Raw genomic sequence first — 27,677 nt, 5'->3', positions numbered from 1 at the left:
AGTTGTAACTTGTACAATATGATCATACAAGCTGCAATTTGAACAATAAAATTGTACAAGTTGTAACAAAAAAAAAATGAAATTAATATTTTGAAATGAAGAGAATTTAGAGAACTTCATATTATTCATATTTGGATAATTCCTTAGTAATATGTACTATTAAATATATATTAATGATGTAATTACTGACTTTTTTTTTTAATGAAAACACTAGAATGATTATTCTCAAAATTGAGTGTAGATTACATTTGTCTTCTTCGACGAATTATCCTCAATTTTCCATAATAAATTATTCTTGCAAACCCTTTGGGTGTGCCGCTAACAGCACTCAAAATACCCAAAAATGATCGTCACAATAAGACATTGATAGATTTTAGGGTTGAAATGGGCCATATTGGAGCCAAAATAAGTCTTTTAAATCAAATAAAGATTCTAAACAATAGCTATTAATATTAAATAACCACAGAAATTTGAATAATAAGCCTATATTTCACTCAAATATCCATATCGGGGCCAATAAACGTTTCTTGGGTCAAATAAAGGATCTATAATATATGAAAAATCATTGTGCATCTACGCTCATCCCAGAAATTTGAATAATAACCTTGTAACTCACTTAAATATACCAATCAAATATTGGCCCATAAATTGGGATTTATTCCTCTTCTTGATTTTTGTTCAAGATTGTTTTTATGTGGATGCACAACATATAGACATGTACATTACCTAATATGGCCGTGTAGGCTCTCTTTACTTGTTATATAATACATGTATTAAGGTATTATATCACGTATGTACGACTGCTACTGAGTTGTTATGAGAGATTTAAAAGACTAGGAAAATGTGCTTCAAAAGAGTTATTTAAAAATAACAATAAAAATAAAAGTTCGTTAATTCAAGATGTGTCTTGAATGAGTGAACCTTCCTCCTATATATATATTTCTACGTTTTTACAATCCCATTAGACTGGCTCACATTCCTGAGCTCAGAGGAGGGAAGAGAATATCATTGATATAAACATTTATACAGCAGGAATCACTAAATATTTTTCCTATCAATAAATAGCTAATTGGCCTATTTTTGTCCATTATTGGATGGTGTTGGAGGGGCACCCAGTAGGATGAAAACGAGGGCGGAAGGAAGTGCCACACGAAGAAGAATGGGTTGAATAAAACATATCCCTTTATTGTACATAGGTAGATAGCTAGCTAGAAACAATAAACTAAATTATTATAAGAGATTTATAAATGAAATGCTTTCAATTAATATTCATCTACCCATAAAATTCAAAAAATGAATCTACATTTTATTGTATTTACGTTACATTTGTATAACTTTTCTTCCTAGTCCATTTCCTCTATATATGAATATATATTTATTATGTAGATAGATGGGAGATCAAATCAGCAACAACAAGGAAATCCTAACCGTTTGAATGAAAAAAGCTCTCCTTCCCTTTTACGACATACGTGCATACACATACGTATTCATATGTTATGTAACTAATGCCCATCCATTATAGAGCGTTTTCAGTGACGTCATAAATTGTATCATCTTTGAAGGAGACGCCATCTTAGGACGTGGTTCAAAATTGATATTTTCATATAATCAAAGTAATATCAGGGGATTGTATGGTTTTTCTTTTGGAGGGTGGGGGCGTGGGGGCTTATTTTTCGGAATTATTTTGGAAAAAAAATCCAAAAAATTAAATTTTTTCGAAAAAAATTTCAAAAATCTACAAGTATTCATAAAAAATTAAATTTTTGAAAAATATTTCCAAAATTAAATTTCAAATATTAAATTCCATTGAAAAGCTTTTCAAAAATCCAAAGTTATTCAGAAAAAATTAAAATTTTTGGAAAAAATTTTAAAAACCCACATCTCCATTAAAACATTTCAAATTTTCAATTTTTTGTAGAAAAATTTAAAAAATCCAGTTATTTAGAGAAAATTAAATCTTTTGGAATTTTTTTTTTAAATTAAATTTAATTTCAAATATTACATTTTCCAGTAAAAAGGAAAAATCCTTAATTGATTTTTTTTTTTTTTTTGGGGGAGGGGTACAGCCCCCACTTGGCCACCCCCTACGAACGTCCCTGAATATGTACTCAAGATCCCTTTTCTATAAATATTTTGGTTGTTGATCGATTAGAGACCATAAAAGTAGGAGGATAAGTTAAAAATATCTTATTTTGACCTCTGTGATTATTAATTTTTATCGACTATCATTTGTAAACAGTTCTGTTTTATGTGACGTCAGCATGGCTACAATGGTGAATGTCGGTGCTCTTTTTCATTAAGATTAAGGAAGGTAGTCAAAGATGTCAATGTCAACACCCTTTGGCACCGGCCCATACGTTGGAACTTGTCTACTAATCGAAGCTTAGTTCACAGGTTATAATAGTTGAGTTGCCCTGGATCTGCCCCCCCCCCTGTTGTAGGCAATAAATTAGATTGGCGTATCAAATTTATTTAGGGTGATGTTGTATTTAACGACACTCCAAGCAGATCCTCACATTTATTGCAGAAAAAAGTTACCTATCTAAAGGAAAGTGCTCCATAGGACTTTCACGTTAAAAACCAACTCAATTTATCTATCCGTTTGGAGTGTATAGACCATTCTCACTCACGTCATAAGTCGCATCATAGTTGAATGACGTTGTCGTCTTGGTAGCTCAAAATTGATATACTAGATTAAATGAACAAATATCCGATAAATCTTGATTAAACTCCATCAAATGCATCAAAGTAATGCCTACTAAAAATCCCTATAAAAAGACTAGATTTGTAAAATTATTGTTTTTTTAAATTATTATTTTAATAGTTAGTTTATTGTCTCTACACTATGACAATAAGATTGTATTATGATGTAATAACTAGTGTTGAGACTCGGTCAAACACCAATTTTTTTTTTCGTTTCGGTCTTAACTGATTTTTCTACACCGATTTGGACTGAATTTGATTTGGTCTCATATATTATGAGAGACTATTTTTTTTTTTTTTTTTGATGGACTGTCATTTATTTTTTTCAAAAAATTGTCAAAAGTACACGATAAGCTCTAGAACAAATACTGTATATATGTAAGCCACGGTGGGATCAAAATTAATCTGACTTATCTCTTTCAACGTCCTTTAACGTCATTGTACTTGGAAAAACATATGACGTCTTGTAAAATCGATCTAGATACATTTTTTGAGACGGATTTTTTTGTTTGTACCGATCTAGACCGAATTTTTATATGAGAGCGGTGCAGATCGAGCTTTTTGTTAGACCCAATTAGTTCGGTCCAACAAAAAATATAACGGTCTCAGACTGGTGTACGATTTCCAAACCGAAGTCAACACTAGTAATAACCTATTTTAGATACAAATAGGTATTAGATAGACAGTAAGGTTGAACTCCTTTTATTTGTTTGTATTTTTTTTGACATACAATACTTTTCTTAATGTCGTCGACAAAAGTGTTTTTATTGCTATAAAACTTGGTTGCTTAGGCCTCTAACAAAATGACCGACATCAACAATTGAAAAACTCTATTGTCTACATACATTTAATTAATTATATTTATCTATAAATATATTATAATTAATATTGCAAGATGTAGTTTCCAACTGGATCGTTGATAGAATTCTCTTAAAAACAGTTTTTAATTCAAATTAATCTTTTAGAATGACCTTTTTTTATGTAAAAAAAACCCTATTTTTCAAAAACCTTCAAATGGTCATGTTTCATGTAACATCAGCATAGTTACATTGGTTAATGGTGGCCATTTTTTCAGCTTAATATTAAGGAAATGAGTAAATTATTGCCGTTTGTAACCCCCCTTGGCTCTGGCCTTGTCAATCCATATGTGAACTAACTGCTCATAATAGTTGAGTTGCTCTGGATCGGGGCCCTTCCATTGACAATAAATTGACTATTACATTTGCAAAGATAATATACTTTCCTGGATCATAGCGTTGACTCACTAGCATAAAAATTTAGACTCCATCAAGGTTAATAGAAATACAAGGTTATACCATCATGTAATCGGCTTGCTAAAATTTTCAAATTGATGTACCGTACCGACTGCTGGGCAAGATAGGCAGATTTAGACAAAACACGCAACCAATCATAGTCTATAACGTCACTATTACTAGAATTTTTAATTTAATGTATCGTAGCGACTGCTGGGAAGAAAAACAGATTTTGGCAAAACACGCCACCACTCATATACTATGACGTCAATATTAAAAGCGTGATGGTCGTGAAACATATGTCGTACACGCGTTATGGTATATTAACCTTGGACTGGATCTTGTTTTCAACTGTCGATTGTTCTGTTTTCTATCTTTCATCAGCTCTTTTTAAGCTGTGAATCATAGTTTGAAAGATAAATTGTCTGAATACCACCCATAGGCGAATTTTGAAATTTATACTCGAAATTTTTTCTGGATGGGGTGGAGTAATTTGTACTTATTCATTACAATTCATATTAACATAATGAATTTTGAGAGTCAAGAGGGTCAGGACCCGGTCCTTACACAAATTCTGTTGATACTACCAACTCATTTGTGAACTTTTCCCCCGTTTCTTTTTAGTAGAAAGATTGCAAGCTAAAATAAAGTTAACAACGTGAGACATTTCATTTAATTCACTACTTTTCTTTTTCCTCCAATTATATTTTTCCATAGAGGTGTGAAGTATTACTTTCATTTTGAAAGCCATTTCATAAAGTTTGTACAAGATATATTTGTCTATTTCCTTTAATAAAAAATAAATATATCAACAGTAAACTCCTATATACCGATTTTGCGTGACGTCAGCATTGTGTATGTCAGCCATTTTAAGGTCCTAAACAGCTAAGTTTATAACTGTGAAAATCTGTTGACCTTAATATTAAAGAAACTAGTGAGTAGGGGTTCCCAAATGAGGGTACGTGTGACTCTTGAGGTACTTGAAGGAACTCCTGGGGGTACTTGAGATTTTACAAATGGTACATATTCAGGGGCGCCTGCATGAGGTGGGATGGAGGGGCTGTAGCCCCCAAATGAAAGATTTTTTGTTTTTTACTAAAAGATTTAATGTTTAATTTTCTATAAACAGCGATAAATTTTTAGATTTTTTTCCAAAAAAAATTATAATTGAAGTTTTTTTCCAAAAAAAATAGTTTTTTTTGAACTGTGGATTTTTAATTTTTTTCCATAAAAAATTAGTTTTTTGAGAACAAATTTTTTTGTGAATAGCTAGGATTTTTGAAATTTTTTTCAAAAAAAAAAAATTTTTAATAATAAAAATGCATTTTTGGAAAAAAAATTCGAAAAAATGTAATATTTTGGAATTTTTTTCCTAAAAAAAAACATAATTTTTGGATTTCTTTTCAAGAAATTTCCAAAAATCAAGCCCTTTGCAAAGGCCCCTGTCACTGAAGCTAAAAGTGTTTTGTGCTGGTAAGGGGGTATTTGGCTTAAATAAATATTTTAGAAGTGGTACACTACTAAAAAGGTTGAAAATCCCTGAACAATTGGATGTCAAAATGAGACCATTAAATAAAAGGACTTGACCCCTTTCTACCTATCAAAAATCTATCCCTCTATTACCTAGTTGTATTATAATATATATGATCTTAATATTCATTCTAAATGTATTATTACATCGTTTTACTATCTTATTTCCATATTGTAGACAGTCAATTAATTACTACAATGGAAAGAATATAATAATTTTCACTTATGATCCTCCTTTTCTCGTTCTTAATCTATCAAGAAAAAAAAGTATAAATCTAGCCTTTTTTTTAGGGATTTTCAGTAGATATTACTTTGATTATATTCAAGTATCACTGTTCATCATTGGGATCAAGTAGTATTCAATGCAAATATTAAGTATTTTTATATATATTGTAAGCCATTTGATCAAGTTTAATCAATATTTATTGAACATTTGTTTATTTAACTAGAATGAGGACTCGATAGTCTGCAAACCTTCCCCATAAATGTTATTTTTGTGACCTTCACCTCTCAAAATTAAATGGCTTCTTGCTATTAACATATTACATAATCTTCCCACAAAGGTTTACCAAAATCGGTATGTAACTCTTTGCGTAGCTCGACTTACAAACAAACTAAATAACTGGTGGCGTTCAACTTTGTTGGTGGACATAAAAATATCAATTTTGAGCCCCCGAAATGGAGTCTCCTTCAATTATGATGCAATTTAGGATGTCAGTGAAAATGCGCTATAAGTACCGTTTAACGTTCGGTATAACTTGTACGTGCCAGTATCCCAGTGTAACTCAATAGTATCTACAAAGATAACTATGACGACAGAAAACATTATGAAATATTAAAAATACAAGCTCAAAGCAAGGTTTAATTGATAAGGGAATGATGTAACGGAGTAATTTAAATTATTTAGTGGCTATTCTTGTACATCAAACAGCCCCAATGACGCAAGTTTATTCAAATGGTTTTTTTATATTTAAAAAAAATCCGGATATCCATACAAGTGTGCTTCAACTTGAATTCATTTCTTTACTAATAAATTCAGGAAAAGCTACAATCCCACAACTCTCCACTGTGCTTATGACAGAATAATTACTCTCTGATGTGGCAAAATGCGTCCAACTCTTTGTTGTGATAATTAATGACATACATACTCGGACCTACTCTGAGGAAGTTTTTTTTTTTTACTCTCTCATTTGGGATTAATTAGTTTTAGGTTTATTTTCCGTTGATTGACGTTTATTCTCTATAAATGAGAGATTCATATCTCTCACATATGTACATAAAATATATATATATAAATATCAATTCACATTATTATTTTTTAAAATTAGACTAGAAAATGATTTGACTTGAAATTATTTACAATATGATTTTTATTATACTAAAAAAAAAGGGAAATCTGTAGCTGGGGGTGGTGGTGAGTCCAGGGGATCAAAAATGAGGAGATGAAGGAAGAGGGGAAAATGTCTTCATTAGAGCATTCTTACGTGACGTCATCATTGCTCTGTCGGCTTTTTTGTGAGAGGCCTAAGCAACCATGTTGATTAACAATGTTTTTTCATTATTTGTAAAGAAACATGTGAAAGAAAAGGTCTTAAAACTTACTGTCCATTAAAAATCTATCCCTCTATTCCCCAATTGTTTTATATATCTGACCCTAAAAAGTATTAAAAATAGGTTATTACATCGTTTTACAATCATATTTCCATATTGTAGATAAAAATTAACTATTACAATATGGTTCTTAATCTATCAAAAACAAAAAAAAAAATACAAATCTAGCCATTTTTAGGGACTTTTAGTACATATTACTTTGATCATATTCAAATATCAGTGTTTATCATTGACATCAAGTCGAATTCAATAATGATATTGAGTCTTTATTTATTCTTAAAGCCCTTTGATGAAGTTTAATCGATATTTATCGTAAATTTGTTAGTGTTGGATCGGTCAAAAAACTAAAACGACTGATGTTCGGTCCTTATAAAATTTTTCAGTTCTAGGATCTTATCAGTCTTTTAGAGTAACTACAACGGCTGAAATTGGGTAGTTACTAGTAACTACGTTATTTGAGTCGTTGAAGTTTCATCATAATTCATAAACTCTTTCATAGAGAGAAAAGATACCTGCAGTTAAAATTACATACTTTATTTTCTTAGTTCTTATATTCTTCAATCCTAGCTAGGAGTGAATAAAATAAACAGGTAGCTAGGACCGTAGGACTTAAAAACTGATACATCCCATACATGTAGGACCGATACATGGTAAAAAAAGATCGTACTAAAAAAAAAAACCAGAAGGGGGGTGAATGAGGAAATCAGTCATAGTAGGACCAATCCAACACTAAAATTGGTCCATTTTATGTAGTAAAGATCAAGGTTAATGGAAATTCAAGGTAATGCCATCATGCAATCGGACTTGCTGGAATTTTCAATTTGATGTACCGTATCGAAGGCTGCCGAGCAAGACAGACATATATGACGTCATATAGTATAACAATTACAGTCAAGTAAGGAGATATATAGCTACTACTCTTGGTAACAGGTTTATTCTTTGATGTCACTATTAAAATGCGTGTGGGAGGTCAAACATTTGTAGGAAAAGCGTTATGGTACAGGGGCGTCCGCAGGATTATATATATAAGTACACATATAATATTTTTTGGGAGGGAGGGCTTTGTTTTTTGGATTTTTTGAAAAAAAAAAAAAAAAAAAAAAAAAAAAAAAAAAATAGCCAAATTAAATTTCAAATAATAAATTTTCTAGTAAAATAAAAAAAATCCTTAGTTTGGGGGCAGCGCTCCGGCCACTCCTATCCACCTCCTGCGTACGCCCCTGTACCTTGTATTTCTATAAGCCTTGGTAAAGATGTAGTATCATCTTTGAGTCCCCAAGATAGAGTCGTCTCCTTAAAAATTTGATGTAATATATGACGTCAGTAAGATGCTCTATAGAATAAATTCTTTTTTAATATTATGACTATGGTTATTGGCACTTGAAAACTGACATGAAGGTTTGAAATTTGTGAAATGGATTTATTTGGTATGGGATATACTTTGATAATGTGTAGATCGGTCCACATTACATCAGAACGATTTTTTTCCAGCCCGCTCTTAATTTAATATACAGATTCTCTTCACTTTTTGAATATACCAATGAGCCTACAGGAGTATTACTCATTGCCTGAAAAAAAAATGGCGGGATTAATGATCAAATATAACTAAATGTTGAAACATGACTCAAGGTTGTACCTCATTCTATTATTTTACTAACACAAACCAATACCCATACGTTATCAGTGTGGATGTTTCTGCTTCTTTAACCCTGTTTAGTGTTCTGAATGTTGATTGATTAAACTATAATTACTTCTTGTTGAACTGTTAATAATATTCAATAATGATTGAATTACATTTTGTTACCTCTAGTGTATCATCATATATACAACCTTACATATGAAAAGAAACAGGAAAAAGGGTCAAAATCAGTTGGTAGTTAGCAAATTATTCACAAATATAGAATTGCTATTGTTGATAATTGTTCATAGCTTAACAAGAGTTAATTCAAAATTGTTAAGAATGGGATAATTACTACTAATCGGACGATCCCCCCAAAAAAAAAAAAAAAATACCAAATTTTTTTCGGTAAAATTTTTTGAAAAAAAATTCAAAAATTAAATTTTTTGGAAAAAAAAATATCAAATATTAAATTTTTTGGAAAAAATATTAAAGCAAAAGAAAAAAAAATATCAAATATACTATTTGATATTTAAATTTTTTTCCGAAATTAACAGCTCTTAAGAAAATATAAAAAAAATTTGGATAAGAATTTTAAATATTAAATATTTTGGGAAGAAATTACAAAAATCTTGAGTTATTCTCAAAAAATACATTTCTGAGAATGTATTTGAAAAATAAAATTTCTGATATAAATTTTTTTGGACTAAAAGTTCAAACATTCAATTTTTATAGAAGAATTTCAAAAATATATAGTTGTTCAAAGAAATTAAAATATTTCTGCAAAAAAAAAAGTATCAAATTTTTGGCGCTAATATTTTAAAAATTAAATTTCAAATAATTTTTCATAATTTGGAAAAGTAATAAGATTAGAATCGGAATTAAAAATTAAATATTATTTTCTTGATGCAAATCCCGATTCCAGAACCAGTGGCCAAACGTCTATTTTTTTTGTTAGAAAAAATGAAATATTTGTTTAATAAACTGTAAGATTGGAATGAAATTACGATAATTCCCCCTCCCCCCATATCTAATACATTCAAACGCCGCTGCTATCAACTGATTTTGGTCCTTTTTTAAGTTTATTTTCGCATGAAAGTTACCAGAAAACAAACAAGGTGACAGTTTGACCTATATTTGCCTCAGGGATATTTCGTAGGCTGTAACAAATGTAATTTCGTATTCCCGCCCTTTGTTTAAAAACAAAGTATATTTTGGTCATTATTGGTCACATCAGATCATACGAAAAGGCGTTGTAAAGTTTCGAGTACATACTGCAAACCCTTTAAGGTCAGTATTGCGTTTGGTCGGTTGTGTCGAGAATTGTCGTGAGTCGAGTATTGGGGTCTCGAGGGAAGATATTTGCCATATTGTATATTTTTACTATCAGATAGGGAAAAAGGCTTCGAAAGCGACCAAGAAAATTTGAATGCTGTTTTGAACCATTTGTAGAATGTTGAATACAAAATGAATAGGTGAATAGGAGTTTATCAAGACAACATCAGGATACACATATCTTTGATGACGCCAGAAGCATCGGGAGCTGGGGTGTTAAGTCCTTATTCATCAACTATCTGGTCCGGACCTGACACCAAGACACTACTACCTTGTCTTACCTATGGCCAACGCCTTTGGGGTACAAATTTGGGATCATTAAAGCCCTGTGAAAATTGGTTGTCCGAGTTTTTGCCAAAAGGGACAAAGGCTTCGACGAATAGGGCATTATGAAGTTGGATTATCTGTTGGTAAAAAGTTATCGAATATAAGGGGTGATACGTTCCTTAATTCAGAGGATTATAACACTTCTTGTAAAGAATTAAAATAAACCGAAAAATACGAATTGACTATTTCTCCAACCGAATCACCGAATAGGCCGAATCACACCCATTGCTATGCATCGGTACACCCCTAATAAAAAGTTTTGGTCTCCCTTTTTAGTGTATTTACTTTGGTGGTAGTTTTGAAGGATGTAGTCATACATCTTTAAGTTATGGGCTTGCTACACTATTTAAAACTTACCGTTTGTTGGAAAGGTTAGGACACTATATAGACTGGGGGTTTGTTTTCTATGTAAAATGATAGCTTAGAGGGGAAATAAAGTATAAGGTATCACTAGGACATATTCCGCTAAATATCACACCCGAATATTTCTATAAATTGTCCAATATGTTCATTTATTATTTATCAGTAATGATTGCTAACAATAACTTATAAGTAATAAACTACTAAAATATATTGACTAATCCCATCAGTGGGATGCCGCATTCCACACCTCTAGTTTGAATCGAGACTGGAACCATTTAAACTGAACCAAGACGCGTGAAATAAACGAACCGGAACCGATGGACTTTTACCGTGAGTAGAACGCAGGGAAAATACAAATCTGAGTGGCCCTTTTCCTTCAAATCTTAAATTGAATTTAGAATTTGTGTCTTTTAAAAAAGAGATTTCAACTTTTTCTAAAAAGATAAAACCATTTCATTGCCGAAATTTCATTATTGATTATTTTTTAATTTGGTTCATACATTTACAAGACTCTTTTGCTTTAAAGAAGATTTTCTTTTTTCAATTGAAATATACTCTATGAAAGGTACTTTTGCCTCATCAATCATAATCAGGAGCAGGGTCGGAGCAAGTTTAATAGAAATATAAGGTTAGACCATCATATAATCGAGTTTGCTAGAATTTTCAATCTGATGTATTGTATCTATTCCTGACCAATATAGGCAGATTTTGAATAAACACGCAACCACTCCTCTGCTATGACGTCAATATTAAAAGCGTGGTGGAAGTCGTACACGCGTTATGGTATAGCCTTGTATTTCTATTTACCGTGGGTCGGAGGAATTGCTTCCATACAGCCGTGCCGCGAATGTATTTATAACGAGGGAGGAGGGATTATAATAAAGATGACATTATGGTCACGCAACCTTACAATTTTATTATATAACCTTTACTGGGGTTTTAAATCGTAAGTATTTTTGGTATTTAAAAAAATTAAAGAAATCAAAAGTTAATATGGGAACCTTGACAGTTTGAAAAAGTGTTTGGAGGAGAGCTGTTTAACGGTCATGACGTTTCATTAAGAGAAAGGAACAAAAAACAAGCACAACTCCGTATCAAGCAAGGATATTGGGAGGAATGACCCAATTTCGATCCACAATTCTACGTCCTACAAGGACTTCTACTTATATCTCTGAAGCGTTACTCTCAAGCATTTATGGGCACACACACTCGTGGTCACACTTTCGGGGCGTCCAGAGGGGTGGGCTGCAGGGGTAGTAGCCCCCCAAAATAAGGAATGTTTGTTTCTTTACTAGAATTTATTTTGTCAGAAAGATAATTTTTTATACGAAAAAAATGGTAAATTTATATTTAAGGATTTATTTTCTTGAAAAAGGCTATTCGGGGAAATTATGTAGCTGTGAATTTTTGAATTTTTTTTCCAAGAAATTTAATATTTGGGATTTTATTTCCGAAAAAAACAATTGTCAACAAAAAACTCGTAAGGGAAAACTACATAGAATTTAAAGTTATACTTGAGATAAAAAAGTTTGAGAAGGGTCCAATGCCTCCTACGGTTTTTGGCCTAGAACGGGGTACAACCTTGTCAATAATAAGTAAAATATTAAATGATAATTTATATATCATGACTTACTGCATGAATATTTAAAGTCAGTTTTTGTTTATTTGGACTACTATACATAATATGTATGTAGTACCGGGTGGTCCATTGAAATCCAAACACTTACTAATTCAAACGTTATTGAAGGTTGAGTGATTCAAATTAATTCATATTTCAATTTATTAAAGTGTAAATAATTAGTATCGAAACAAAATAAACCTGAGCTCTCTAGCTTACGCGTACAAGTCGAGAAATTACACTTGAACATGATTGAAACACCTTCCACACTGTCAGCAAGTCCATCAAGTCGGAGAGGAAGAAGGTCTCTGTCAAAAAGGACAAGCTGGTTTCGGAAGAGTTAAAAAAACAGCCCAGAACAATCCCTCCAAGTCATTGAGGCCCCACGCAAGAGATCTATGAGATTTCGCACCAGATTTTCCAGATAACTATCAAAAAACTCTTTTTTGACCACCCTACAGTCCTAAACCCAACCAGTTCGACTACATCATGTCAAAGGGAAGGCCTGGAGTGTCCGTCATTCAAACACAGAGGCCCTGAAATCCACCACCAGACCTTCCACAGCCGCATAAAACCCATCATTGCCGCTAAAGACGACTACAATTATGATTAAGAGAGCTCAGAATCATATCTATATATTTATATACATTTAATTTTGTTGAAATTCTATTGTGTATTAATAAATTATATTTTGTTCAAGTTTAAAATTAAGAGTGTTTCGAGTTTAATGGACCACTCAATAGGTATTCATTATCTTTTTACCTCTTCATAAAACTTGGATTCGATTTCCACGATTTGAATGCAGGACTTTCCTTCTCCATCCTTGCCATTTTCCTATTTTTGTGTTTAAAGAAGAAAAATTTCATAATTAGAGCGTAAAAAGGCGTTTAGGAGGTAGAGAAAGAGTTCAAATACCTCAAGGGGAGTAAATGGATTAGTATTGTGATGGGATATATATGTACAATTATATGGATCTTATACCTGACACAAATTAAAACTCTGATACTATCTAAACTACATAATATATGTATATGTATTTCAAGATTATTTATATCATGGATGGGAAAAAGAGATGGGGAGAGGATAAATATGCGGGATTTGTGTATTGTTAGGGATTGACATTTTGTAGAGTTAAAGATGGAAGCAAGAGTTTACTACTACTGAATTCAGAAACTTGTTAACATCATCTACCTATTCAGGAGCCCCTCCAGTCCAAATCAAGGATTTTTGTTTTTTACTAAAATTTATTTTCTCCGTCATCTGAACAAATTAAGCAACAGAGATAAATATTTAAATTTGAAATTTTTTGGGAATTGGTATAGATTTTTGATTTTTAAAAAAAAAATTTTTTTTTTTCAAAAATCAAAATAACTACTATTTTTTCAAATCTTTAAAAAAAATTAATTAATTTTGATTTTCCCAAAAACCAAGTCTCCTCATATTATAATCCTGCGGTCACCCCTGCGGGGAGAAAATGAACTACCACAATAAAAATAAGATCCTTCAACATTAAAATTATATCATTAGTGTAGGGAAACTATTGTCCAATTATGTTTAAACACAAGCGGGGACCCAAAACTTGCACATATAGCATAATTAAATTTCAAAGACACAGGATTTTTATAAAATCAAGAAAATATAACAGTTGTTTTGAGTTTAAATACTTTTTTTTTAATATTATTTTATTATTCAATATGTCCCCCTTCACAAGCAATAGGAGCCTCATAAGGCCGGCGAACAAATTGACAGGCTGTGACGATGAAGGAAGTGTACAGGGTGCACCATGTCGTCATGTCAGACATACATTCTTCTCCAGGATACCCCCAAACTGCAAAGTCCAGGGGTTGAGGTCAGGGATTGGACGAGGGTCACATGGACCAGGCCCAAAGTTTCCCATATCGTTTCAACAGCAGTTTTGGGTCTTCTTGGCTTTATGGGGTTATAATGGACTTCTTGATGTTGTAGGCAGTACGGATAGAGATATCAATGGTCTCTACAGCCTTTGTGATGCTGAGAAGATTGCACAAGCTTTGACCTTTTGCTTGTTACTACGACATTTTTAAACTTAGGAAAAAAACAAAACTAGTTTATTTTTGTTTGGTTGCCTAATGACGCCTCCTAATTAAAAATAATGGCGATAAAATCGTCATTAAGTGATACTGCAATTTTTGGGTCCCCACTCTAAATATTATTATTTTATTATGCCTTAAAAAAATTATATCAAAAGAAGGCGGGAATTTCCAATTCAGAGAGAAACGAGTAGAATAGATTCCTTTGTAATGAAAAAAAGTACCTTTAAAAATTCAAAAAAGGAAAAAAGTGTACTCTTTTTTCTTCATTGTTCAATCGTGGTGTTAGCTTCTTTCTCTGAAGTAAGCATGCTTCTCTATCTTTGGTGTATATTAAAAAAAAACATAATAAATTTAATTTACTTATAATAATAATATTTTCACGGCATAGATACCATTTTAAATGTAATAAGTTCTTCTCTTCATAGGAATAATTCATTTTCTTACCACAAAATCATATCACAGACAGCTGATATTAACAAAAGTCTTAATTCAGGTGTACCATATGTGTCACTTCCGCTTTTTCATTACAAACTACTCAACTATAGTTACGAGTATACTCATCTTAATACAGCATAGTGTCTTACAACAGTTACTCCAAAAATAAAAAGGGAAATAAACTGCCAAATTCAGTTGGTAGTTAGCCTTCTGATTTTAAAAAAATGGACTCATTATTGAATAACGAATAACCATCCTAAAGAACTTATTTAGTTTCAAATGATTTGTGGCTTTTTTTCTTCATCTCTCTATTCCAGAATAAAGGTTGGGAATAAAGGCAACAACGTAATCGTTGCTACCTCACCAGAATCAAAACTAAGACTATATTATGTCAATTTTTTTTACTTCTTTTCTCCTACTCAGTGTTCTGAACATTGTTTGGTTGATTTAGAATGAGGTCTTGTTCAGCTGTGAGCAATTACCATCAGTTATTGAGTAATAATTTCAAAGGCTGGAAGAATGGACAAGCTTCCAGCTGATCTAGGCCTTCCCTTCCCCTTGGAGTAAAGGTTACGTGATAAAATTCTGTTACTTTTTTTATCCTAATCAGTGTTCTGAACGTTAATTGGTTCAATTAGAATTAATTCTTGTTAAGCTGTGAACCATTAGCAGCAATTCTTGAATAATAAATCTAATTTTGGAAATAATTTGCTAACTAGGAACTGGCCTTATTCCATGTTTCTTTTTGAATGAGAGGTTGTGATGTTTATTAAAGTTAAGGAAGTGTCACCTCACTAAAATAAAAATTAAGAATGTTTTTTGTCTTGCGCTAACAGGGGCGTCCGAAGACGAGGAGTATATTTAAGGGTTTCTGGAATTTGTACGAAAAAAATTAAATTTTTGGAAAAAAAATTGAATAAGTAAATTTTTTGGAAAAAAATTCAAAAGCCACATTTATTCACAAAAAATTTAATTTTTTGGAAAAAAATTTCAAAAAAATAATTTTCAAATATTAAATTTTTGGAAAAAAATTTCAAAAATTAATTTTTTGGAAAAAAAAATTTCAAAAATTAATTTTTAAAAATTAAATTTGTGGGGAAACAAATTCAAAAGTTTAAAGCTGTTTACAAAAAATTCAATAATCCACAGCTATTTACAAAAAAATTATTCTTTTTTTTTTGAAAAAAATATAAAAAAAAAAAAAAGTCAAATGTTAAATGTTTTGTAGAAAAATTTACTGTTATTTACAGAAAATTACATTTTTGAACAAAAAATGTAAGAATCAAATTTTTTAAAAAAGAAATAGAATATTAAATTTTCTAGTAAAAGCAAAAATTCCTTACTTCGGGGGGGGGGGTATAGCCCCTCTAACCCACCATCTGCAGACATCCCTGGCTATCGAAATTTCCGATTCCCCCTTTCAGTTTTGGGATTAGTTGAATTCGCTCTTATACGTCATCTATGAACAGTTCCCTAGCATAAATAAAGTTTAATTACATCAGTGGGATAATGAATTGCCTATCTAATGACTACCAAATGATTTGATCCTTTTTTTCTGTTTATTTTATTTTTTTGAATACAATACAATTAAGGCAAGGAATTACTGTTCTTCATTGATTTATTGATCAATGACATGATTCAATTAAGCCCAATTAATAATAATAGGTTTTATGAATATTTTTTCCACCTGCCCCTCCTTCTTGTCTTTTATTTTAAGGATCTAAAAAAAACAAAAAACTCTTTTATAGTGATCCATATCTTGTACAAAAGAAAGTTCCGCATTTAAGATGTATATCAATGATAAAATACTATTCACCAATCCCACCACCAGCGTCACCTCTCACTATTATATTCCTTTTCTCAAGGTTATTTTAAGGACATTATTAATATATAAATTATATAGCAATAAAAAACAAAAAGGGCCGAAGAAAATATATATAAATATCCTTACCACTCGAGTCCTCCAGCTTGGCTGTAAAAAAAAAAAAGAAAGAAATTAAATACAAAATTAGACTTTCTCTAAAAATCTATAGAGCTTAGTGTTCAATGCAAATATTACTAGATCACAAATCTATATATTTTTTGTATACAAGTATATTATGGTTTGCGGGAATTTTCAATTTGAATAATTAAGATAACAAATGAAGCACCCCCCTTAATGATTTTTTGCGTTTTTCCCTAAAATCAAATTAAAATTTTAAATTTTTTTCCCCACCAAAAAAAAATTGAAAATTTTTTTTTCCAAAAATTTAGCTTTTTCTAAATAGCTATGGATTTTTAAATTTTTTTGGAGAAAAATATTTGAAATTTAAAAATAAAAAAATACCATTAAAATTTAAAAATAAAAAATATCATTGAAATAAAAAAATATCATTGAAATAAAAAAATATCATTGAAATTTAAAAATAAAAAATACCATTGAAATTTAAAAATAAAAAAATATCATTGAAATTTAAAAATAAAAAAATATCATTGAAATTTAGTTTTTGAGTTTTAGCTCCAAAAAATTAAATTTTTAATAAACAACAGTGGATTTAAAAAAAAAAAAAAAATATTTATATAGTTTTTCCAAAAACCTTGTATTTTTAAAATAGCTTTGTATTTTTAAAAAAAATTTGAAAAATTTTTAAAAATTAATTTATATCAAAAAATTTATTTGAAAAATTAATTCTTTTGAAAGAATATTTTATAATACTAATTTTTTTTTGAAATTTTTTTCAAAAAACCTTAGTTATTCCGAAAAAATTAAACTTTTTGGACGAAAAAAAAAACACAAATCAAATAGAGAATTCTTGGATATCTTAAATCATCTCGGAAATTTGAATAATACCGGGCCAACCGTTATTATTTACTAATTTCTATTATGCAAATTATGAGAGGTTAAGAGTATTTTTTTTAGAACGTTTCTTTGAGCAATGTTGTAGAACACATATTTAGCTGTCGAAACATTGTCTTAGTCGCCACTTTAAGCACAAAGTACTAGAAAAGGATTGAGATCGCAGCGTTCCTCTACGTGGGATTGTCGCAGATGGGCATTTGGGACTGAGGCCTCGAGGAACACGATTTACAATGTACCCATGCAGTTGAAGGTCGGAAAGGACCTCATACACTCTAAAGCCACAGGAATGAAACTCTCTGTATATGTCAACTGCCTAATTCGGGCTTTCAAAAGTTTCTCAATTGCTGACATAGCCAAAAAGATGAACAAGTCCCAATCAGCAATGATCGAGTAATTCCATTTGGGGATGTAGTTGAGGATCCCTCGACCCTCAAACACCCTGATTCAGTGATTATGTTAGTCCTGGCTGTATCCATCTGGAAGTCCATAAATCCCGGCTGGCTTCCTTGAGGATAACGTCTGAAGACTGATGAATACGTCAAAATTCTGGATATCAAATTTATTCAATCCCATGGATCAAACCCATCGTGTACAATTCTCCCTGGGTGTTCCAACAAGATGGAACAACTGTTTACTCTGCAAAGAAACCCCAACAGTGGATCCAGGCCTTATTCACTCAGGATCCTCCCATGGACTTTAATACATTGTGTGTTAAAATGGGTAAGTAATAACATTTGGCCAGGTAAGCGTATAGTTTAGTCAATGAAATATTGACCTCTTTTTATCTATGAAGTAAAAAATATATTGGGATTTCCCCCTTTTTTGATTTTGTTTCAGATTGCTTTTACATTGAGGCACCAAATATTTGAAATCAACTTAATTTTTTTGCAAAGAATGAATTAACTTTTATGTGGTAATTTTTGTTTTATTTTTCTTACTCAAAAGTTGACTCAAACCTATGAAAAGGGTAAAAATAATTTTTTTAAAAAACATTGGCAATTTTTGAAAACTGGATTTGATACAAAAACAACTAATGGGCCGTGAACATTGTTTACATAGGTTAGTTTGTAAGAGATCAAATACAAAGAGCAAAATCAACTCTATTTCTTTGAAGCCGAAGGTTAATTGACCAAAACAATGGAAAATATATTTATTCATACGTCAATCTTGTATATTAAATCATCCTATACTTCTATAAAAACAGAAAAAGTTATATACAGAAAAATAGAATCAAGTGTACAATACAGTGAGTATCAATCATAAAAATATTTGAAGCCCCCTCAGTCTAGGTTGTTAACATTCACCTATTTATTACTACTACAATTTGAATGTTTTGGTCAATTAGGACGGCCTCAACTTCTTCTTGACACATCCCACTTTGTTTTTTATCTCTATGGTACGTAAGCAAAGCGATAGAGGGGCACGTCGTCTTATGGCAAAATAATACAACTCCCTGAATGATAGTAAGTGAATTCAAAAGTATCTTGCTCCGTAACGATTGGTTACAATGTTATAAAATTGTCTACGGGGTTTTGTGATATATTTCTTAATGCTATGTATTATTTATAAATCAATTCAAAAAGTAATTCTATGTAGGCTTGTTTTTTGCATAATTTGGTTATCAATAACCAATGTTTGCTCCTGTACATACCAGTTATTTGATAAAAAAACTAAAGTTAACCAGATTTAGGTCGAGTGAGTTATGGCTACCATCAAACCCAAACCGGAATCTACTTGACTTCGGGAAATGGAAGCATGTGGAGGGTAGCAACAATGTCAACAGCCTAATTTTAGTCCTCAATTGGAAAAGTATGAAACAACATGTCGGAAGAGTATATCCGAAAAGTATGCAAGTAGATTGGAGCTTGTATTTCTGCCGAATAAGAAGTTTTTAATAAATACTTGTAGATATTAAACAGATTAAGGAAAAACGTAAAAAAAACAAAATACTATTGGGTTTATTCGTCAAATCGTTTTGCAGGAAATTTGAATTGGAACTACTTATATTTATCACTCACAAGTAGTGTTTGATGGGTGCCAAATCAGGCCATCCCCCTCCTTTTTTTTATGCGACCAATCTTTTTTATTCTTAAACGGTCCCAAGGACAAAAATATCAGTCTCTCAGTCCCACGGTCATAGCTATCTTTCAAAAATACAAGCTATTAAGAAAAAGTTAAATTTTTAGGGGGGAAAAAATCAAATATTACATTTTTTTGCCACGCTACATAATTTGCCAGAATGACAAAAACAATTCTAGTGAGACGCCAAAAATTCCTAATTTGGGTGGGCTACAGCCCTTCCATCCCACCCCCGCAGACGCCCCTGATAATATAATGAATGATACGTTCTAGTCCCACATATATTTTACTTTTAACTTTAGGTATTTTTTCTCTCTTTGAAATCGGTCATGAATTATGATAAAAACTTTAGTGTCTCAAATCACACATAGTCCAAAGAATTAAAAAAATTATTAGGACCGGAATGAATGGGCCGGAGACTTTTACAGAGAAGACATTATGATGCATAAGGTCAATGTTACTCCCATAGAGGGCGCTCTGAAAAATATATGTTACTTTTGTAATCTGTTACACCTCTTCCCGGAAAATATTTTTTTTAAGTTTCTTCTTGCGCTGCTATAGAATTGTGATCAGAACATCAGCAATTTATTGATTATGGAACTTAAGAGGTGTTTTTTTTTGTAGACTTGTGATATTCATTAAATTAAGTTGAATACTATGAAAATGAAGAGTGTTTGAGGTGAAAAACTCTTTGTGAGTCCTCATTATTATTTCCTTCCGTTATTTTTGGAGTTGACCTATATTATTTAGGAGTTAGGTCATAGACACAATATCTTTATTTTCTTTTTCTTTTTTTACGTTAGGAAATAATAAAAATATGTTAAGATTAGGTCAAAAATAAAGAGAAAAAATAGAGAGAAACGATTTTTTTTTAAAGTCTCATCATAGACGATGGAAAAAATCGTTAATTTTCCCAGAGTGTAATAAAATAAAAAGATAGAAATTTGCCCTAGAAATTTGTAACCCTGAATGTCAATTATACTGTAGATGGATAGAAAGAGAAAGTGTAAGGAACTTAACCGATTTGATTATTTTTGTGTCCAGTCAACAAAAAAGCAAGCTAGAATGATTTTTCTTAAAATGGAGTGCAGATTACCTACATTTGTATTCTTTGACGAACAATTATCATCAATTTCTATGAGCAAATTATTCTTATAAACTATTGTGGATGTGTTACAAATGCCACATTGATAGTCACAACTAATGTTGTGTGAGTGATTATTTATTCGGTCCAGTCCAGTCTTAGGGCCGGTCAATTTTTGGGGGAGCTTGGTTTTCGAATTTTTATTGAAAAAAAAAAAAAAATTCAAAAAACTTACGTACAAAACATTAAATTTTTGGTAAAAAAATTTAAGAAAATTGTATTTTTTTGAAAATAATTTTCAAAATCCCTAGCCATTCACAAAAAATTAAATTTTTTTGAAAAAATTTCAAAAATAAATAACTACTCACAGAAATTTTTTTTTTTTTTTGTAAAAAGATAATTTCAAAATTAAATATTAAATTTTTAGGAAAAAAATTTCAAAAATCCATAGCGACTTAGAGAAAGTAAATTTTTTGGTAATTTTTTTTAAAAATTAAATGTTTTGGTGAGAAAATAAAATTTTAATTAAATTTGAAACATTAAATTTTTCGAAAAAAATATTTCAATATTAAATTTTCTAGTCAAAAGTAAAAATAAAATCCTTAATTTAGGAAGAGGGGAGGGGCTCCAGACCCTCCTACCCACCCCCTGCGGATGCCCGTGTTTTAAAACCGATATGCAGGACTGAACTGGACTGGACCGAGAGTGAACTGGATAGAACACAGTGTTCAGTCCATAATTAGGACTTACACAACGCTGGTCACAATAAATGAATGTGAAATTGATGGATTCTATTTGAGAAGTTTGTTATATCGGGTCCAATATAAGTCACGTAAATCAAATAAAGGTTCTGACCTATTGACAAAATTCTTGAGTATCTATACTCATCTCATTAATTGGAATAATAAGCCTACAATTGTCTCAAATATGGCTATGAAATATTGGCCTGAATTAAATTGGGATTATCGCCTATTCTTGATTTCTGTTTATAATTGTTTTTATGTTGACGTATCACATTTGTATTCTTCGACGAATTATCGTCAATTTATATTTAAAAAATATTCTGATTAATCCTTTTGAGTTGCCTCAGATCCCTGTCCTAAAGGAAGCCAAATTGATCGTCAGTGTTTAATGAATGTTAAATTAATAGATTTTATTTGAAGGGCCTTTATATCGGGGCCAATGTAAATCTCTTGAATCAAATAAGGGATTTTAAATATAGATAAAATTCGTAAGTATCTTAACTCATGCCAGAAATTTGATAACAAGTCTACATTTTACTCAAATATATATATCAATGAAATATTGGGTTGTATGTATATATGAAGTAAATCAATAAGGTTTTCTCCTTTTCACGATTTTTGTTCAAGATTGTTTTAATTTTGACACAGCACATATGTATATTTTACATATGATGTGTACAAGTTGCCATGCTGATACAATTAAATTCAATATATATGCCTACATATGTGACAGGTTAGTACAAAAGCAAGCCAGTATGATATTTCTCAAAATTGATGTGGATTACATTTGTTTCTTAGACGAATAATTGTTCATATCTATGAACAAATTGTTCTTATAAACCCTTTGAGGGTGCCCCAAATCCCACTTAAGCAGTCAAAGTTGATTGTTCCAATGAAACAATGAGAAAGTGATAGATTCTATTTGAAGAGGTAATATTCGGTCCAATATCAGTCTCTATAATCAAATAAAGATTCTAAATGGTTGTTGAAATTCTTGGTTACCTATAATTATCTCAAAAATTTGAATAATAGCCACTAATTGACTCAAATATGTCTATGAAATATTGAGATGTACGAAGATGAAGGACATCAAGGTTACAAAGAGACAAGACACCCTGTCAAATCTGTATATCATATCCATGCATCATAAAGCTATTCAGTGATGAGTCAAACCTCAACTTGGACGCTGCCTACAACCCAAAGAATGAGCACTGGCTAACAGAAGACAGAGGTAATATTATATATATATTGTTGCAAAAACTGCCTTCAGAGGGGTGGGTGTGGCCTGTAGGATATGTATCCCCCAATTATCTAAATTAAATATATATATATATTCAATTTTTTTTTCAAAAAAATTAACTTTTTGTGAATAACTATGGATTTTTGAAACTTTTTTCTAAGAAAATTCATATTTGAAACTTCAAATTTTAAATTTTTGATTATTTTTTGTGAACAACAGTTGATTTTTGAAATTTTTTTGTGAATAGCTCTTAATTTAAAAAATTTAATAATTGAATTTTTTTGATTTATTTCAAAAAAATTTTAAAAAAATCTTCAAAAAAATTAATATTTGGAAAAATAAATTTACAAAAATATTTAATTTTTGAACCTTTTTATGAATACCTATGGTTTTTGAAATTAAAAAAATATATATATATATATCTCCCTTCCCCACAAAAAAGAAAGGAATATATATATATTCCTGCGGACGCCCTTGGACATTACCTCGACATACATTTCTACGTCGTTGTCAAAGCTTTTAATAGCCCTGACCTTTACCCGTATGATTTCTAGTTGTGGTCAGAGCTGAGAAAGAAGATAAAGGAAAATCCCTATAGTTCTTTGAGATCCCTGAAGCTCTTTGTAAAGAGAAACATGTCCTGCTTCAACAAGAAAGATGTAATAAAGGCCTATTCAGCCTTTATGTCCCATTTACAGTTGGTGATCAATGCTGATGGGGATCAAATCAAATGACACAACAATTAATTGTTCAATTTAAATTTCCTATGTATTAAATAAAATTGTCAGAATAATTCTGCCCACCCCCCCTTAAATATGAGGTAAAAGAATTCATGGGGATTTTCTCATTTTCTTGGATTTTTAAAGACTGGTTTTATGTTGAACAACTACATTTATATATGTTGATTGTCTGTCAACCTCATACGTTAATACATGGTCAGGATTTCCCGATTTTTTGAAATTAGAATCCTTGTTTATTCCAAACAACAAACATTTTTGTTGTTTGAAAATTGGAGTTTTTGGAAAAGATGGGACGATTAATCAAAATCGGAATAGGAGAATACATAGAGTGTTTTTTCTGGAATCGGAACAGGCATTTTTTTTTTTCAAAAAATTCCAAAAACCAAGTAAAACCCCTAAAATACAATCCTGTGGACACCCCTGAAAACAAAATGGTATTTTTTAACCATCATTTAAAGTATTAAAAAATCGGAATCAGCTTCTCTAATTTTTACTAAAATCCCATCGGGATTTTTTTTTGATTCCTTCCCTCACTAGTTTTTTATTTGTAATCTATTAATTAACTATTCTTACAGATGTTTAAATAAAAATGAATGATATTCTCCATATTATAACATTTAAAAATCAGATTTCAAATTTTTGAAAAATAAGTAGTTTTAGCACTTTTTCAATGATGCGTGCAACACTGGAAGATATTTAGTACCAAAACTGATTTTTTTTCTGTTTAATGATCCATAAATTTATTATTTGCACTTGTATGTATAAAGTTTCTATTAAGCTAAAAAAATTGTCAACATAGAAACAAAGTTTTAAAAAATCAAGAAAGGAAAAAATCTCAATTAATTTTTTTACTTCATATATGCAATAAATATAGACTAATATTTTCTTACAATTATTTGGAAAGAGTTAGAATACTCAATAATATTATTAATAGTTTATAGCCTTCATTTGATTGATGAGGGTCATATTGTTTCCAATATTTATCATTTATCATTACGACGATCAGGGCGTTGCTAGCTTTCATAATTCGAGGGGGGGGGGGATGAGGAGCTTAGCTTAAAAATGATAAACTCCGTAGTATAATTACTTATATAAATAGATAAGGGGGTAACCATGAGCCTGGTGGCGATAAATTTTATGTTCCTTTCAGTACAATTTACTACACTGCCAAAAGGTTAAGAGTAGTGATAGGACGATTAATCGGAATCCGGAATTGATGAATCGGGTGTTTTTTCTGGAAACGGAATACGCATTGGGAATATAATGTTGAATTTGCAATTCAATTCTAATTTATTACTTTTATTTAAGGTTTTCATTACTTTTCCAAGTTGTGAAAAATTTAATTTTTCAAATGAAAAAAAAAAAAAATATATATAAATATATTAGAAAATTAATTTTTCCAATTTTTTTTTCGAACAATTTTTTTTTTGAACAACTGTAGATTTTGGAAATTTTTTTCCAATTTTTTTATCGAATAGCCATGAGCTATTTAAATTGTTTGCAAAAGAATTTAATTTTTTGGGTACATTTGTGGATTTTTGAACTTTTTGTTTCAAAAATATTTATTTTTTGGAGAATAGGTGCGTCCGCAGGATTATATTTTGGGGAAGGCTTGGTTTTTGTAATTTTCTAAAAAAAAAATCAATAAATAAAAATTTTCTAAAAAAAAATTTCAAAAATCCAAATTTAATCACAGAAAATTTAATTTTTAGAATTTAAAAAAAAAATGAAATTTCAAATTCCACAGATATTCGCGATAAATTAATTTTGTTATAAAATAATTTCTAAAATTATATTCTTTGAGGAAAACAAATCGTGTAAAAAGCAAAAATTCCTTTGGGGGGGGGGGCTACAGGACCTCCACCCCACACCCTGCGGATGCCCCTGGCTACGTTCCAAAAGCAATACATATTAACCAATCGTCCTTTCCCTTTTGTTGTTGTTGAATTAGCAAAACGTGAAAACCAGCTCATTTTTGTGTAACATGGAACAATGGTACATAAAAATTCAAACCCTCCAATATTTAGAAAATAAAATAGCAAAAGAATTCACCATTTAAAAAATATTTATTTATTACTATGCTACTGTTTATATGTGTTTCTTTTAAATGATCATTTTGCCGCAACCTAGTGATCAACTTACCTCATTCATGGGGCAAGTCGAGGATTTTAACATCAGTACTGAGTGCGAAAAGTTTATGATGATATTAATTTTAAGAGGCTAGACATATTTGTCAATTAATGTTTTAATAAATTTTTGAAAAAAAAAAAAAATGATAAAAAACAAAATTATGAGCAAATTGAACGTGCTTGTAAAATCTTACTCAACTTATCCCAATCTCCCTTATCTTGTTTATTAGTAAGCGTTACAGAATGGGCAATTTCTAGAGCAATCGTTTATGACTAAGTAATTTTGAATGACAAACAAGGGGACATTATTTTTTCTTCATTTTTTTATTACCTTATGTTGACAAAATTTGGTTAAATAATAATAATAATATGTTTTTCCTCTCGAGTCTATCACGATGGTTGGTATTTTTATTGGGGCTTAATATGCTAAATACCTAACTAACATAAAGTTGACTTTAAGATTGTTATAATAATGTAACTCACATCGTTTGATCCATTAAGTGGAGAGATTGATGGAAGACCGGGTAATCCAGGAGGACCTCGGGATCCATCTTTACCAGATGGCCCAGGAGGCCCTGGCGGACCTACTGGACCTTTTTTACCATTCGCACCCGTGGTACCAGGAGCCCCAGGATCCCCTTTATTTCCCTTGGTTCCTTTAAGAGTATACATATCCTGTGTAAAAGAGTAACGCATTAATAAATTAAGGTCATCCAGGGGGGAGGGATAGAAAAGAAAATATTTAACAGTCATGAGTGATGTGACCCATTTCTTCCACACAAGGGAAATTGTATCATATTATACATACATTACAATAGTTTAATAAGGGATGTAACTACTACATACGTCAATTTTCTTTTTAATACCATTCTCTCCAATGACCTCCAAACTACCATTCATGATACAATGATTCCTCTGATTCTCTCCCAATACGATTTTCATTTCCTGAATTATACCCTAAAATAATAGAAAATATAAATAAATACATAAAATTTTTATAATATACATATGGATTATAGATGTAAACCTCGAATTCTCCATGGAGTTTAGATCCGGCTTGTGCCAAGTAAAGCGTGGATGATCGATCTAACAGTATCTTTTCTCTTCCTAACTTCAACTTATTTTTAGAGACAAGAACGCAATTGTGTTCTACAGTGAGATTTCCATTAACAAACTTGAAAATAATTAATAATGTTACGTACTCCCAAAAATTATATTTATAGGGTAAAAAGCCCCGATTTAATTACTTTAAAGTCCAAAAAGTTCCACTGAGGCTTAAGATGTCTCAGAGTAATATAAATAGGATCCTGGTCTTGATCACCATTAATATGAACATGAAGGGATTGGGTTTTCTCTAGAGTAGGAAGGATTTCTATACCCAATTTGATACCCCTTTCAAAGGAATTCAATATGGCAAAAAGGTATCCACCCTATTAATAAATTACAAATAAATGTATTGGTATGATATGCTTCCCCATAAATAGTTCAAACCTGATCATCAGAGGGCTTAAATACGGTTTGAATCCAAAAATTCTCCAAATACTCTTTATCATATATTAAATGAAGTGGTATCATGATATTAGAGCCAGCTTGAAATCCGAATGCCTTTCTTCCTTGATAGCCTTTAACTGGGTAAACATTGGAAGAATCATAAAAAGGAACTGTAACGGATTCTAAAAGATCTATGGTATTATCCTTGGAGTGACTTGACGTTCCTAGGTAAAGAGAAATAATGTTTTTGAATCTCTTTCATTTGCAACATTATGCTCATGACTTACTCTCGATCCTAAATAGGAAGCTCACAATGATCAATTTAGCTATATTAAGCATGCCGCACTTTGATTTGAATTCATAAAATGACTGAAAAATATAATTTAATAGACTTTATGTAGCCAATGCCATAGAAAGCACTCATGGTTTTTCTCTCCCCTACCTCATATTGTATAAATCTCTCTAGA

At 30.8% G+C, this 27,677-nt stretch overlaps 1 protein-coding gene across 2 annotated transcripts; it reads right to left on the bottom strand.

Annotated features, from left to right (window-relative positions):
• Positions 1 to 6,697: 6,697 nt before the first annotated feature.
• LOC121124865 (uncharacterized) lies at positions 6,698 to 27,664 on the bottom strand. 2 transcript variants are annotated; one of them, XR_011781712.1, is made up of 11 exons: positions 27,498 to 27,664; positions 27,211 to 27,434; positions 26,967 to 27,149; positions 26,747 to 26,893; positions 26,566 to 26,676; positions 26,203 to 26,394; positions 16,817 to 16,837; positions 13,121 to 13,192; positions 8,538 to 8,665; positions 7,089 to 7,140; positions 6,875 to 7,010 (listed from the first exon to the last, which is right to left on the bottom strand). XR_011781712.1 is itself a non-coding variant. In XM_071890942.1 (9 exons), exons 1-9 carry the CDS (start codon positions 27,547 to 27,549, stop codon positions 8,564 to 8,566), a joined length of 1,104 nt encoding a protein of 367 aa, XP_071747043.1. In that variant the 5' UTR covers positions 27,550 to 27,664; the 3' UTR covers positions 6,698 to 8,563. The 2 variants fall into 2 exon arrangements, 1 of the variants encoding a protein (XP_071747043.1); XM_071890942.1 differs by having other exon boundaries at positions 6,698 to 8,665.
• Positions 27,665 to 27,677: the final 13 nt, after the last annotated feature.

This window comes from Lepeophtheirus salmonis, chromosome 9 (assembly GCF_016086655.4).
Source record: "Lepeophtheirus salmonis chromosome 9, UVic_Lsal_1.4, whole genome shotgun sequence".
In the NCBI taxonomy this organism is placed as follows: Eukaryota; Metazoa; Arthropoda; class Copepoda; order Siphonostomatoida; family Caligidae; genus Lepeophtheirus; species Lepeophtheirus salmonis.
The sequence above is the reverse complement of the archived record's forward strand: the minus strand, read 5'-3'. Positions and strand labels throughout refer to the sequence as shown.